The 17087-nt window shown below is 41.4% G+C and overlaps 1 protein-coding gene across 1 annotated transcript in view; it reads left to right on the top strand.

Moving 5' to 3' along the window:
• The window catches only part of LOC144534065 (ADAMTS-like protein 1), a 94547-nt gene that overhangs the window by 26986 nt on the left and 50474 nt on the right, over positions 1-17087 (top strand). Inside the window, exon 2 of the mRNA XM_078275733.1 lies at positions 7326-7442. Coding sequence (XP_078131859.1) covers positions 7326-7442 — 117 coding nt within the window. The remainder of the gene's footprint in view (positions 1-7325; positions 7443-17087) is intronic.

Below are 17087 nucleotides of genomic sequence, written 5' to 3'. Positions count from 1 at the left end.
TGCTTTACTTGTGTGTTTTCTTTCACCACCTCAAAAGAGACCAAACGGGAGCTTTGTAGTCCGCTTATTTTCTGTATCACATCAACACATTTCCTGTGGTGCTCCTACTCTGCAGAATGATCCCATTCACTTTCCAATCAAACATTTCAGTGATATAACTACCACTGAGGGAGAGTCATGTCAGCACAGTGTCTGTGGTGTATATAGTATGTATTGTATTCAGAAAAAAAACAACTTGATTTTGCAGTCTTGCGGTATTTTCTGGTACTTGCTTTGTCATGGTGCACCATGCTGTTCTTTAAGCTGTCAAAACTCTTTTGAGGGCCTCATTAAAAACCTCCACATTAAGTATAATAGCGGTCGTTACCTGAGAGGGGAAACCGCACCGTGTCTGGTGCAGAGATTAATGTTAGCGGTGGAGCTATTTTTGCATTGAGATGTCTCCCTGCTGGCTAATGGGATACAAAAGGCTTCAGCACTGGGTTCCAAAGCTTCATGTGTTTGATTGTAAGCCAAGAGAAGTTAGTACTAGGATGTCCCCCCACACAATTGGCTACCAACTAAAGTAGAAACTCCACGATGAGCCCTTGTGGCCCCACACATCGTCAGCAGGTGGACTAACCTGTCTACTTAGCGGGAAATATGCTACTTGCTAATGTTGCACATTTGGACTGGTCAAATGATCAAGTTGCAGTCAGCTTGTGGTCAGCTCAGGAGTGAAGAATCATGATTCATTGTAAGGGTACAGCCGGTGCAAGCATTACAGTATTTGGTCTCTGTTTGTATTGCAGGCTGATAGTCTGCGGTCAGAAAGGGATTCTCACAAAAGCAAACGGATAGTCGAAGAAAAATGACTGGTGACAACTATGGTATTAAATGATCAATGATGAGTTATCCCGGTGCCTTTTTTATATACAAAAAAACCACGGGATACAGTTAGTGGACAGACCTTTAAAATCACTCACACATTATAACGGGTGCTGTTTCTGTAACCATCTATTTTGACCATCTACCTCATTCCTTCTTATCAACTATAGACACATATTATGGCACAGGCATGTTTGCCAGGAAGTGAATTAATAATAATAATAATAATATTTGTTTCTTTGTGTGGGAATTTGTTCTTCATGCTTTTTATGCTGTCATTATTAAAAGTGAATGTCAATGAAAACATTTATCACATTTAATATTCACACCATTCAAGAATACTTAAAGTATATTTATAAAATAATGGCGTATACATACACGTTTATACATATTTACAAAGCCTTAAATAGTCCACTTCATGTTATAAATGTGACCAACAGTCACATTGGCAGTATTAATGACAGACAGTAACAGTTGAGTCTGGGAGGTGTCAATGTCTTGCTGACTGCTTCCTGTCAGATGATGACAGAACATATATAAGAGGAAAACCAATACAGTTAGAACTAATGCATTCACTCATTTAGCGTGATTCTGCTGTGTTGATTGATGTTGCAGTGTGCAGGCTAAAGTCCAGCTATGAGTTATGATCCTCAGTGTGTAAACCATGCACATACGTCACTCAGGCACCATTGTTTATGTCTGAGGCATGACTGTTTGCGTCTTGAATAGCCTTTTAGTAAGCCGACACTGATAATGGTAATAGATTTTTATTTTATTTTTTTGTGTTTTATGCAGTGCAGAACTAGCCTGACAAGCCAGACCCACATCAAGATGTTTGGTCTGGGAACTCACCATTGGCAGGGCTCAATCTGAGGGGCGGGATAAACAGTTGTCTTTCAAATTCCCTCTGCACTCATAGCCAACCAGAGCAACGCTAGTTGATAGATTAAACTTTTGCCGTATTCAGTCGCCAAAACTCCGAACACATCTTCCTTTTTTTAAGAATGACTTCAGTGCTTAACTCCAAGTCTTCCAAAGTTGCGGCCAAAGCCGATTCGAAAGGCCGCTGTTCGCCAGCAGCAGCAGCCATCATCTTTGTTTTCAATAGCACGGAATTCACGTGGAACCGTCGCAACTTTGCCGTCCTTATGTTAAGCCCGCCCACCGACTCTATACATGATGTGATTGGCCTGACTAGAATTTGGTTTTTCCAGCTCGCAAGCCAATGGAGAGTTGCTAGACTGACCCTGGCTGCAAATTACATTTGCTGCCGCTAGGGTGCGTCTAGATTTCTAGGCTAGCGCAGAACATCTTTTTCTCTTTTAACTGATCTGTTCCTGCATTATGTTCTGCACCAGTATTTCAACAGGAAATGCATCAAATGAAATAAGTAACGTACTGTTTAATAAGGACTTTGAAAGGCTGTGTCAAATAATTGCTCATGCATTATTAGGAAGATGCCACGCTTCACTATGAGAGCAAAAAGATGTGATGACAGTGCCAGGACATTTTTTTCATCTATCAAAGGTAGATCCTGCCCCCCTCCTTCCCCCTTGAAGCTTCATTCCTTGTGCTGTTCAAGATGAGAAGTGGTTTGAGTTAAAGAGGGCAGCAATAAGACAAGTTGAGCTCCTTGCCACTCTTCTTCTCATGTGTGCAGGACTGCACTCGGGAAACAGATATCAGTAAATCAAGTTGAGAGTAATCTGGCAGAGAATCTGGGGAGAATGTACATCTTCAAAGGCATTCTGAGGAAGAACATTAAGAAAGCAAAACAATCCATCAGGAATCAGAGAATGTGATGAAAGTGGTGTTTCCCAGAGAGCTTATTCATGAGCTGTTGCATTTGCAGGCATCCTGTGTGAACTCCTTAAGGGAAAATTGTAACCATCAGTGTTTTCTTCCTCTTTAGCACAGAAGGGTGTCTTGTTGCCTGGGACGAGCCAAGACTCTGTCATGGCCTTTATGACCCTTACCTTTTACCAGTCCCTAAATCCTGAAGTGGCCTTGGGCTTTCATCTGTAATGAGCAAATATTAAACAAAGTGCCCCATAATCCCATGGTTCCTTCTTTTTTTTTCTTGAGCGAAATAAATCCTCTAACTGATCGATGTGTGGGGGCCAGGGAAAGATATGGCATAATGTCCTTGGATGAGAAAAAGGGCACCTTTTTTCCGAGCTTATGTAAGAGGAGGGGAGAAGGAGAGGAAAAGAAGGCCACAATGTTTCCTCTTCCAAAATGTGTTAAGTTAAAGCTCACATAAACCCCCTTGAAAGTGGATTAGCAAAAATATCTTTTCCTCTTAGGTTTCATTCAGACAGGAGCCAGTCTTGGAAAAGGGGTGTCCTTATCTAAACATTGGACGGAATCTTATTAATCAAATGCAGCAGTGCGCGAAACGTAAGTCTAGGTTGTGGCCTAGTGCAGCATGGTTAAAGTCACTCGCTTTTCACAGTTTCCACCCAAACAGTGGAAGCTGGCACCACGTTATAGGAAAGCTCAATTATAATATCAGGTTGGTGTTATTACTGTTGATTATGTGCTTTTGAAGACCCGACTTGCCCCTGAGTTCACTTCCTCTCCTCTTCCCTGGTTGAGACGTGCTCTTTGAAATCGAACTCGCCTTGGAGGTTAATGAATCACCAGCCTGGTTCCCTGTTTTACTTTCACCCTTGCCCTTTGTCACATTGACACACATACACACTCGCACACATTGGATTGGAGCCCCACACGGGCCGCCCTGCAAACCAGCAGTCTGTGTTTTCTTAACCTCTGTCATGTTCATTTCAAATAAACTCAAACATTGCCTGAGTTAGTACATGCTTGTAAATAATCTAACGCATTCATTAGATCCCAGAGACAAAAAGGACTCCATATATTGGTGTTGAAGAGGGCTCCCACCATCAACCCATAGTTCACAGGACTTCAAATGACCACTATGTCTCCTAAAAAAATATGTTTATGCAACTTTATAGGAAACATAATGCCATCTAGATGACATTTTTTATTTTTTTTTATTTATCAAAAAGTATTTAATTTGTTTTTCTTACAATATCTGCTCCTGGCAACTAAAGAGTGAACAAAGTGCCCATATTATGAAAAAAACACTTTCTGGGATTTGGGGTGTTATTTTGTGTTGTTTTGGTGCTTCCACAGGCATACAAACTTGGGGAAAAAAAAAAACATCCATGCTGTTTTGAGTGAGATACGGGTTTCTGAATGTCTTCTGCCTTCAGTCTCCGGGTGAGCTTTTCAAAATCTGCACGGCTTTCTACGTGAGTAGCCGAGACGAGGTGGCTAACTGTAGCATGCTAGCACTAGCATGCTAGCTCGGTCTCAATGGCAAAACACTGCTACAACACACTAGTTCACCATAATCTACAAAACAACTACTTACATGTCCCTGTTCTGCAGGTATTCCACGCAAAGTTGGAAGTGCACCCTCATTTAGAAGAAGTCTCCCGGCTAATCCTGCCTTGTACTAACTGAAGTTGTAGAAACAAACAGCTAGCACCTAGCTACTGCGCATGTGCGCCTCCCAACAAAGATGGGATAGAAGTGCGATGCCTCACTCTGTAGCTAAAACAGAGAGCTCAACACACAGGGTGAAAAGAGGAGCTGCAGCAATGTGCAGTACGACAAAAATATGGTGTTTTTTGAAAATTAAACCATGTAAGCCTATTCTGGTACAACCTCAAAATACAATTATGAACCTGAAATGAGCATAATATGGGCACTTTAATGCTTTTATAACACTTAAACCTGCATTCATAGATTTATTTTGGCCAGTTGGAGGCAGTGCACCAATCTGTAAACACAACATTGACATGTTATCACCCTTTAAAGTTGTTTTGGCTCCTGTGTTAGCAAAGAGTTTACACATTCAGCAGACACATAGCAACATAAGCATTCATTTGGAGTTGTGTTTGTGGCTACCGGGTGAGCGTAGGTCCAATATTCACTCTTCTTTACTTTACCATCAACTCCTGAGGTTAAATATTTGGCTCTTTAGTACCTACATTTTCCACTATGTTTTCTGCTAGTCGCTAACTTTGTCCGTCGTTTAGTGCTGGGCAGTTAGCATACAGCAGAGAAGGTTTATCAGAACCTTTTTAGTGAAAACAGCTGCCTGCTTTAAACAGGGTTTATGAGAGTGATAAAAGTAACATTCAGGTTGCAGGCCATGAAAACTAAAACAATTACTTAAAAAATACAAGAAAATGCTTTGGGTATTAATTCTCTCTCTCGCCATTCTCTGTGGTCGTCCTGTCGGGCTTTACTTGTGAGCATGATAGCATGCTAACGTCAGCACCGAGAGACACGCTGGTGGCTTTCAGTATTTGACCAAAAACTATGATATTTCCTGCTTCCTCCTTACATTTTCTTTGCTTTCACACTACCTGTAGCTAGGGAAATGCCCAGTGAATGTAATCCAGGCAGCAAATGAAATACATTTTTATGCTGTGTATAATTGTATTTCATAGGAGATAGGGTTTGCAAATAAGGGATTTCATCATCAATCCCATTTCTTGACATGATGGCATAACACAGCACTGGACCCTCTTTGGAAGTATCCAGTCCTCTGCCAGATCCTAATGGTTTAGTCCAGTGGGGGTGTGCAGGATGCTTGACATTGGCACTGGACAGCTCGCTTGTTTGCTTTGGGAAACAAGTTTGATAGATCCCCCTTTTAAGACTCCAGCAAGTGAGAGTTTAGCTGTCATGCATCATTAGCCTGTGGCTCAGTCTGGTTCCAGCATATATCGCACGTCTTTTAAGGAAGATGGATGCAAATTTCAAAATGATAAGGAAATGGTTGACAGATTCTTCTGGTGTTAAGACACTAAAAGTGTGAGAAAATAATTTCTGTAGACAGAGGGGAAAAATCTCTTGAGAAGGAAGCAATCGGCATGTTCATCTCAATCAGGCCTCCATTTAGCCTTGAGCAAGGACATCTGGTCACTTAGGTAGTTTTTAGTTCATCTTAGCCTACACACACACACACACACACACACACACACACACACACACCAGCTAATCTTAATGTTCATATGCTTGACTTATGTTTGCTTTACCCCTGGCTTGTAGTTTTGCAACATTTTAATTTTCAGCATCGATGGCAGAGAGGACACGCTTCAGTGTAACGTTAGTCATTTCAGTGGAGATCTCATGTTATATTTACACACCTAATAGTAGGCTGTATTTTTTATAAAGTTTTTTTTATATCCGTTATTTGGTTTCCCACAATGCAGTAACGTCTCTGGGGTATATACTGTAGTTTAGAAGTCTGTAAACTGTTGAGTCCATCTGAGAAACACGTGCTGTATTACATTCCAGCCATGTATTTTACCGGTTTCCCACAGGTATAAGATGAATTTTCACATTTATTCATCATCATTCATTCCTGATTTGCAGACCCCTACACACAGAAACGTTGCAGGTGACTAATTATATACTGTATAGTCCAACGTTAAATTTGATCTTTTACTCATCTTTAAAAAAACAGACCGTTACGTTGTGGCCCAACAGCTGCTACATGTGCAGATCCATACCCAACAAAAATGTGCTTGTACATGATGATCTTGGTCATCCGAGGAGGCTTATGCCCACATTTTACTGGAGTGACTTATGTGTTGTTACAGATGCCTCCACAGTCTAAGTGACTGCAGCTAAGCAGTGGTGAGTGTAGGGCTTTAAACCAGATTTGATTTGTCTTATTTAAGAGTCCACTCTGTGGCTCTTTCCCACACAACGCTGGTGTAAGTTTTGCTGCAGTTGCTTAGCAGCACTTTTGTTTTTTTCGCCCCACAACTAAAAACCTGCAACCCCCTACAATGCGAAGTACCTCAAATACCCCAAATCTACATCCCCTGCTCTGCTTCGCTCTGCCTTGGCACAAACCCGGGGAGGCAGGCAGTTGACCCGGGTCATTACAGGGTGTTTATGACCCATGGAGAGCAGCTGAGAGGCCCCTGTTCTGTGAATGTGTGCATCCTTGAGAATGCGGGCCCTGCTGTGCTGCTAATGGGCCTTATCCAAGATGCCCCTCACCCCCCGCCCGTCTCCCCGAAGAGGTGGGCTACTACGTCTTCTGAGATCAGATGTCTTCTGCTGTGAATTCCTCCAGAGCCCATAACGATTCTCCTCATCAAGCACAAACCAAAAGACAAACACAAAATGCTTAGTAAATGATTGCAAACAGAAACATGCAGTAAGTTTTACTGCAATTTACTTAGATTTACCACCATTGCTCCAGAGAGGTGAAATAGCATGATCCGGTGGAGACACTATGGTATGAATAACAAAGAGCTTGTTGCATCACTGGACTGGTGTATCTGGTTCCTTTTTTTTCTTTTACCCCATACAGAAGAATCTATACTTTAATATTAAGTGTTAACATGGTTTTGTGGTGTAGTGTGACTTACATGACCCCTTCTGATAGGATCTTTGTTTTTCAGGTTGCTGTGTGGGCTAACGATGGGGACGCAGTGTTCATCAGGGAATTCACTCTGATTCGACGAGACCATCTTGCAGAAGAGCCGCTCCACGATAGCAGCCAAAAACCAGAAGACCCTGTAAGTGCCTGATCAGAAAACACTGCACTCATTGTTGAACTCCACCAGCACGCCCCCCCCCCCCCTTTTTTTTTTATAACTTTAAATAAGAAATAAATTGAGGTGTCAGATAAAACTAAATCAGCCAATAAATCTATTGCAGTATGTTTACGTAACGCACCGAACAAGAGGAGTGAATAATCAGCCATATTACACCTCAGTAATGAATACAAGTGAATGATGATCGTGGGACATTGGGAGTGAAGGGCGGGCTGACCTGGCTTGATGTGAAACAGGGCAACCCATGCAAACACGCGCACAGTGGCACACTTAACACATTTAACACATTTAAGGGTGGGGTGGCTTTTTCTGCAACGCATCGCTCCCACTCTGTCATCACCTTTGATGAGACATGAGTCTTGACCGTAGCAGTTTTTCTTAAGGGATTGGTCCTGGCGCAATTCCAAAGGAATCTGTTGAAATTGATCAGAGGTTTTTTGAACAGTATTTCATTATCACTAACAGGAATGTTGTCTTGAGGTGATTTTTCTTCCATTTGCTATGAGGACATGACTGAGTTTCTGGTTTACATGCACTATTTCCCACATATATGACCTCCTCTGTCAGGTGAAAGGTGAAAAGTCCTTCCTGTACACCTTTCACAAGCCTCCACGCTTGAGTGAATGACCCTTTGACTTGACATATAGAATATTCAGCAGCCCTCTACACCAGTTGAACACTGATTAAATATAGTGACATTTCTTTTGAAACCGATGATCTGCTTGAAGTTGGCCATCACACTTTAAAGCAGGATCATGAGGGCTTACTTGAACATTCACATGTGCAGGATGGCCTTACAGATCAGTGGTGGCGGGGAGAGGTCATTTTCAGTTTTAAAAGGGATTAGAGATCATTCTGGAGGGAAACTTTTTATTTATTTATTTATTTATGAAGTGTAATATTCATGATGACTTTGCCCTACCTAGTATTTTAAAGTGACATATATTTGATAATGTTCCGTTCCATATTTGCTTTTTACATGCTCTTTTATATCCCAAAGGCAGACTTAATGGAAAAACCATTTAAAAACTATAAGAAATCAAGAATGTAAATGGCGCGGTACATGCTTATAGTACTGTAGTTAGAAACCACAAATGGCTATCTTTACAGCATTTGGATTTCATACTGTAACCAAGCAGCAGTGTGATTTATGATGCAATGACCTCAAGCAAATTTTTGAATGTGCATCAGCGAGTGGTTTTCAAACCAAATGACATTTATACATCCACTCCCACATACTGTATTTGTGCCATCCAGGCCTCAGTTGCTCTTTATGGGTTTCATACTAGTATAGTGAGTTGATTTTATTTTTTGCTATCAACATACAGGTGCAAATAAGGTGCTTCTCATTCACCTTTGTTGTAAATTAAAGTAAGAGTTCAACATTTTGGGAGATTCACTTATTTGCTTTCTTTCTAAACTTGAAATGAGAAGAGCTAGAGCCAGAAGACAGTTAGCTTAGCTTACCATAAAGATTTGTTAAAAATAACCAGCTGCTGGTTGAAGCCTTTATATTTAAAAAACATATGAGAGTGGTATCATTCTTTTATCTACAGTAACTCTCTGCCAAACATGGAATAAGTGAGTTTCCCAAAAGAAACCACATTATTTAATTAATGAGCTTTAGAGGTGTTGGAATTTTGGAGAGAGCCAGGCTGGCTATTTGCCCCTACATCCAATCTTTATGCTAAGCGAAGCTAATTGCCTCCTGGCTCTAGCTCCACACTTAATTCACAGGCATGAGTGTGGTATCAATCATGTCATCTAACTCTCAGCAAGAAAAGTAATAAGCATGTTTCTCAAAACGTTGAACCATTAATTTAAGCCACTGTTGGCTTAAATGTCTAGCTTTAAGGAAGAACTTATGCACTTTATTTCAACCGTACAAGTGTTGTAACCACTTCTCCCTTGATCACTGTTGCCTGTAATATTCACTTTTGTCTCTGTTGGACAGAAGCATGACAGAATGCTGCCCTTTGACCTTTAAATATGATGCCATGTTAATAAAGAACAAATTAAGGATACTGACAGTATCTAGGATGACAGAATGTTAAGGGTCAGAACCTTAAACTGGATGTAACCGCCTGCAAGTTTTATCTCACATTAATTTGAACCACAGGACAGGTTAAAAAGTGGTTTCTTAAATGGAATTGCGGTCCTTTGCTACATGTGTGATGCTAACATGTCTTCAGATGGGGAGCCTACAGACTCCCAGGAGCCGCACTTGTGATTCCTTTCAGCACTCAGTCGATTTGGGTCTCGGTACGCCTGTAGCGCTTTTGTGTTGGATCTTTGTTCAATATTAAGCTTGATTCCAAGCCAAGACAAACGCTGCTTAATTAGCAAGCAACCCAGGAGGCGGATCTCAGACTCCAAAGTGTATTCGCTTTCTCTAGTTTAACTTTCATGAGTATGTGCCAGGGTCGGTTGGTGGGCAATATGACTGACCTCCCCAGCACCCTTTACCCTATCCCTCAAGAGGGCCACAGATGAATTGTTCTCTCAGAAGGAAAGTGTTTTTTCTGGCAGTCTCAGCACGAGCTACTTCGATGGAATAGAGCTGTCTTAAACAGCTTAGGCCTAACATACCTTTGTAAATTAACCGATATTTATTATGTGATGTCAAGCATGTGCTGTAGAGCTTCAACAATGTCAGCATTCATAAACAAATATCAAGTAAGTTTATTAGGTTGAGAGGTTCCTGAATCAAAGTTTGCGGGGGGTCTGATGGCTATAATGTTGGCTGCCGAGCCTGAGAAAGTCTTTTTTTCCTTTGTAACATGACTGAATGAGTAGGACTGTGAAGATAAACAGAAAAGCTGGTCTTAAATCTCTCTATGACTATTCCCACTCATTGTTTGGCCATGAATGAATTTTTCCAGCAGCTTTGAGAACAGCAACTAACTCAAAACCTTCAAAATATGTTTAAAAAAAAAAAAGTATTGTTACTTTTGCAGCTTTGTTTAACTGCAGTGAGATAACTAACCTGTTACTGATATCTCTGTAAAATTTAAAACTTTAAAGGTTAAAGTGGAGTTTGAAAGCCAACATCTTGAGATTTACAGTAAGTTTCTGTTCCAAGGTGGTGCACAGGTAACAGGTACTACTCAACCTCGAGTTGATTGATGGCGAAAGAGAAAAAGAAAAGAAAACAAAGAACAAGTATGGTCAACTTCATATCTTTGTCAGAACGTGAAATTGAGAGTTGGGATAGAAGAGAAAGAAACGGCCTTCGGGAAAAAAGAAAAGCCGATTGAAAAGGGACTCCCCACACGGTTTTCTCCTCAGCTGGCTGCTGTCTAGACGGCAAATGTGATCATCCTGTCAACAGAAAACTTTAAAGTGGGTTACTGAAAAGTGATCCTTCATTTACCAGATGAGTGTGTGTGTACAGCATGTGTCAGTTTCTACTTGTATTTGCTATTCCATATATGCTTTTTACCATTATCAGTTGTTGAAATTATAAACTATTGATTAGTGCAGCTTTAATGTAAAAAAGAAGAAGCATTTGTTCAAGTACTTGGAGCAAATCCGAATCACAAGGCGGATACACTAATTAGTTTTTCACTTTCGACAACATTGGGACTAGGGCGTTTGTGCTGCATTCAAGTGGTTTCGGAAAAATGAGTTCACGATCATTTTTCATAGCTCACTTGATCCGTTTGCTTTGCTCTTTGTTGTCACGTGAATACTGGAAACCCATCGTCTTTGTAGCGTCCATGTTGTTTCCACATTAAGACTTAAAGCTCATGAACACACCGAAGTCGGAAGAACGACTTCCATACTTGGGGAAATGGGACCATCCGAGGAACACATGAATGCACCATTGGCCCTGGTGTAGGTCTGTGCTCTCTCCGAGTGCCATTCTAGTTACTACTTGTATTTTTTAAACATCTGATTAATTAAAGTAAAGGAGGTGGACATACATACTAAAAACAGAGACTTATAGAAGTACCCAGAGTACTTATATTAGTTCATTCTGTAAACTAGCCTACGCTACAGTGAGGGTCAGGATCATTGATTGCTTCTCTTGGTCACATGTTGTGTTATCCACACCAATAAAGGCCAGGATATTATGGGTTGTGACCGTTAAGTGTCTGTTAATGACAGTCATTAGAGCCCCACTTTGCAGCAATGACTTGAGGCCCAGTGTGAGGACACTCTGCCTGTCTTCACACGTTTCATGGAATGGCGGTTATGTCTTTTTGCGCTGTTGCACTTTTCTCCCTCTCGTCTTTCTGTTAGATGTCAGATGTTTTGCTAGACGTCCCTTTCTCTCTGCCCTCTGCCTCTCTCACTTCACCACATGCCAAGCAAGTCAGGCCTTAATGTTTTTACATGCTCAATTGCACCTAAGGCAGTAACAGTCTGTGGCATTTTTTTCCTTTTTTAAAAACCCTCAGGGTGAACAAGTGCCGAGACGGTTCTGCCTTTTGGCAGGGTGTCAGGGTTCGGAGTAGTTGAGGTTGGGCGAGCAGGGCCAAGGGCCAGTCGGGATGGCAAGCAAGGGAGAGCACTCAGTGGCCGGGGCAGCAGCAGCAGCAGCAGCTCGTAGAGGGAGAGTCCCATCGCTCAGCTGCACGCCGTCTTGGCAGCTGTGTTTTGCATGTAGCGCCAGGTGGAAAGGGCAACAGTCTTGCACAATTAAACACTTAATTTGTCTTCATTATAAGGATGGGCATGTTAGTTTTGTCAGGCTGAGAGGATGTTTAGGTTTAATTTTGTTTCCACTACGTGCTGTGCCCCCTGGTGTTAACACAACTTCAAGTTAAAGCTTTAAGGGATTTCTGAGTTGTTAATGTTGTATAAGGCATACCTTTAGCCAGTGTATGCAACCTTTTATAGCCTTAAAAGTACCCTGTGGAGTTTTTGTCCACTAGTAGTGCTATCAAGTAAAGTTTGAAAGAGTGGGTCCCAGTTTTGCACGTGCACAAGGACGCACATGCACAAACATACACATACATACTAACTGAGTGTACATTATTCCACAGATGACCGTTTGTGGCTTTAACATGCTTAGAACTAGAAGGGCACTCGGAGACCGCAGACCTCCACCAAGGCCATGCCCTATCTTGTAATGTTAAAGCTTTAGTGCGTAACTTTTTTTTATATTAATGAACGTCCATTACATTCAAGCCATTGCCAAATGAGTTGCTACAAAGGTAATTAAGACTATCGGCTCCACACAACTCTGTGTTTCTCAGTATGGCTATGTTCAGAAACTAGTGTTGTCAGGCGAAACTCGAGTTAAGATAATTACCTCTTCTGAGGAGTCCGTCATGAATTTTTTTTATCCTCCGTGTCCTCCTTGGCTACTAGAAATTGTGTGGAAGAGGGGTGGGGGTGAAGCGTGATCACGGAAGGCTTGTATCATGTGGATGCACCACAGAATAGAATTCCTCATGGGGGCGGCAGAAACTACGCACTATAGCTTTAACAAAACAAAAGTGAAAAATAATTTCTGTATCCAACCCGCTCCAAAATGTAATGGGCTCTTCCTTGGCATATGCTACGTCACCTTTCCACCAAGTTTCAGGGAAATCAAGCCAGTAGTCTTTCCGGAATCCTGCTGACAAGCAGACAAACGAACCAAACTGAAAACGTGACTTCCTCGGCGGAGTTAATAAATATAGCAATGCGCCAACCAAAGACTGCTAGTAAGGTGAGGACATGTATGTAAACCATGTAGGTTTTGAATTTTACAAAACAATCGTCTGTGAAAATGTTATATGAGGAAGGAAATGTACTCAAGTCAATGCACTTAAAACATTTATTCGGCCACAGGGCAAAAATTATTATAGCTACTCCTCCTATATTCTTATCAACTCTGGGGGCAATAAAGTTAAAATATGAGGGCACTGATTTAGGACAGCCACTCTGTCATTCAAATCAAGCCAAGTTTCTGTAAGTATCTAATTTATGACTAGTAATCAGGTCATTGATTAGTAAAGACTTTAGGTATATTAATTAATGGACAACCATTCTGGAATTTCCCGTTTTCCATTAATTCCTGATAATGGACACCTCGTCGAGCATTAAACCTTCCATATCTCACCAACACATTAGATGCAGGAACCCTAAAAACACATTTTAATACAGCTCCCACTCATCTCTACCCACTGTTAAATAAAATGTACAGTATGTCCCATCACCATTTTATGAAATCATTGTTTGTGCTCATATTTATTCATTTTCAGAGTTGTTTTCTTTAGAGAAATCAAATTCTTTGGGTCTGTCCTCATTGCATGCGATTGACTTGTTTGTTTATTAGAAACACTGCCTCTATGTGAAGCCACTCATGCTGTAGTTGGATTGGAAAACCTTACTTCCAAACAGCGAGTTAATGACGGCTTTCGTGATGCCAGTTAGCCATGAATGCCAGTGTTTGTTTCTGTGTAGCCAGCTATCTGAAAGATACCCTGACTCTGGTAAAAATTAGCTTGCAACACTTTTTTGCATTAGAAATTATGTCCATTGTGCATTTAAAGGACTAAACAGGCAAGCAGTGAATAAGAAGCCATTTGCCTTCCTGACTTGTGCTCTTTGGCTGTCTCACTGGTGTTTGGCACATGCGAGTACTGTTTGGAGGCTCGGTCCCAGTGCTCTTGAAGAAAGTGCTGAGTGCTGGTGAATGTGGTGTAAAGCCACGTGGCTTTGGACTGGAGATCTTTCTCTCACCCCTGTGTTTGTTCCATCAACATATGTGTTCAGTAAAGCCTTGGCCCTCAACGTGCCACATCGAATGTCTCCCCACGCTTGATGTGGTGTCACACCAGTGCACTGTGGGTACTGGAGTGGTGCTGCTGAGGTAATACCACCAGAAAACAAGACCACACCACAATACCCACATAACAAATGTGGGTGTGTGTGTGTAAATGCATGAAGCCAGTAGTGTGTCTGTTGCTGGCTACCGTTGCACGTACACTCCCATCTGCAGAGACTCTTGCACAGTCGCCTCGCACATGCACAGCATCCAAAACTATGTCTTTGATTAATGGTTAAAACCTCATCCCCCCATCATCCTCACACTCTTCTCTCCTCACCTCCTGCAGTATCTGCTCCTCCTCTGCATGTGAAGGCACGCACACATTTTCTGGGCAAGTGATTGATTTCTAATTGTTTACATTTCACTCCCTGTTGCAGATGTTTGTATTCGACTCCACATTCGGCATGCGTTTACACAGGCATGCACAGACACAAATGGAGACACACTTGTACAATAGGGACGTGTTGATGCCAAAACGTTTCATCCAGGAATTTTTGGATGTCTTAGCTCTGGGTTTTGGCACTGCATGTACTACAGTAATTGCCTCCAAGTGGCAATTGTTACTGTTACTGTTAAGCCTCTTTTAAGCCAATATTTTTTTTTTGTTTTGTGTGTTTTTGGGCATATGGGCAAGATCAGCCAAGGCATTTGCCATGTATGTGGTTTCATTCTGGTTGAATAAGAGGTTCATAAGAGAAATTCAATTTTGCTAAAGAAAATTGCAGCCAAGCAATAACATCTAAATCTAATGAGTTCTTGTTCTGGGTGGGAGTCCCCTACCCAAACTTTTGGACTTCAGTGCTGTTTATAAAATGTCAACAGTCTAGTTCAAGTTGTTTTTGTGGTTCTTGACTTGAAATAAACTGACTCATTCCATGGTGGCAGTTACTAACTTTAGTGGCACTCCAATGTAAGCTTCTGTGTGGGGTGTTCATAGAGGGCTCAGGCAGCCTGCAGTATGTAGCCAATATCCAGTGTAAGCAACAGTGTTATCCTGAGTTACAGCGGTAATAAGCTACTGCTGAAGGATCCCTGCCACCCATGCAGAGCAGAGTTTAGGTTAAGCAGTGGGCAAGGTGCAACCCAAAACGGATCCCTGTCTTTGATGTGGGCTCTAATGGCTCTGCGTGGTCGTGGTTGGGCATGTACACTACAGTAGCAGAACAAACATACACATCTCCCAGTTTTCCTATCTGGGAAGCCATGCACTGGTTTGCTCTCTGTAGTATTTCCCTGCTACAGTATATCCAATACAGCTGGGTGGTTTACTGGAAGGCGGAGTTGCAATTTAAAGGTTACAGATTAGATCCCTGAAATAGTCTGTGTCAGTCAACTGTCAAAGCCCTGATTCAGGATCCTATTAAACTGTAGTGGTGTTTTGTGCTAGTCCTTTTTGTGAAGGATATTAATACCACCATAGCTCAGAAAATACCTCAAGTCAAATTGTACATTATATCTAAACAATTTATTGACTGAAAAAAAGGTGTATCGAATATGTAAAACCAAAGATGGCACACATTTATTCTAGAGCTGCAACGATTTGTCAATGAATTGATTGAAGGAAAATTAATCTGCAACTCTTTTTAAGAAATTATTAATTGTTTGAACCATTTTTAAACAAAAATGCACCTTCCAAATACTCACGTGTGTATTTGCTGCTTTTCTTTATCATATATGGTAGTGAAATTAAATATATTTAGGTTTTGGGCTGTTGGTCCGGGGAAAAAAAAGAGTAATTTAAAGGCATCACTTTGGGCTCTGTAAACTCATGATTTATTTGTTTAGGCATTTCATAGACCAAAAGAGTCCTTCAGAAAAATCGGCCGAATAAAAATTGTTATATATACATATGTTAGCCGGTAAGGGACATACAGGACATACTGCTCCGCCTTTCGTGTTTTCGCTGTCGCATGATAAACTCACAGGTGCTGCTAATGCTGCTAATGGGTATCGTAGCTTCCCAGACCCGGGCAAGTTTGAAGAAGGAGACATGGAGGTCCACACGTATTCAAAATCCAAATTTCCGGAACAGGAGTCTTCTTCTTTGCCCAGAAAGAGAAAAAGGATATTGAAAAGAGCAAGAGACCGGCTTTTTGAAGCGTGAAGGCTACCGTAGCTGTAATACGTACTTTGAACTGTGTGGTGCGAGAGAGTTGATTGCGATATATGATCTCAACGCTAGATGGGAGAAATTCCTACACATTGGACCTTTTTTAAAATATTGCAGCAATGATGCAAGAATTTGGGTGACATCAAATTATTCAAATGTGAAAATAAGTATTTTCTCTTACTACGTCTTGGTGCCTTTCAAATGCTATCCTTAACGTTATCCCATTGTAGTGCAAATGAGGGGAATATTATAACGACATAATGGACTTTGTGCCTGAGAGAGGCTGTAATAGTCAACATTTGTCCAACATGGCATTTTTTCAGCTTTTGCAGCATTATAATCATCAACAGTGTCCTTCACCTTACTCGGTAGAAGTAGTTTTGGACGACAGCAAAAGTTTTGTTTCCAAAATGTAATTTAAACCTTGTACTCCTGCAGAACATAAAACAGTGGAGCTTGTCTGTTGTGTATACTTGAAGGATTTTAAGACCTTTATAGGCCGGTGCTTAACTCGACATCTTTGGTTGCTTACAGCATATTGAAAGAAGGTTTTGATCTACACAGTGGCAAAGTGGTGGTGTCCCTCTGGTGCATGGTGAGAACCCATCACTGCAAACTGGTGTAAGTCCTCTGAGCGTAAACATGAGAAAATCAAGACCATGGAGCGTGTGTGCAGGCCCACACACACACACACACACACACACACACACACACACACACACACACACAC

Source organism: Sander vitreus, chromosome 19, assembly GCF_031162955.1.
Source record: "Sander vitreus isolate 19-12246 chromosome 19, sanVit1, whole genome shotgun sequence".
In the NCBI taxonomy this organism is placed as follows: domain Eukaryota; kingdom Metazoa; phylum Chordata; class Actinopteri; order Perciformes; family Percidae; genus Sander; species Sander vitreus.
Note: the sequence above shows the minus strand (reverse complement) of the source record. Positions and strands in the feature narration are given on the sequence as shown.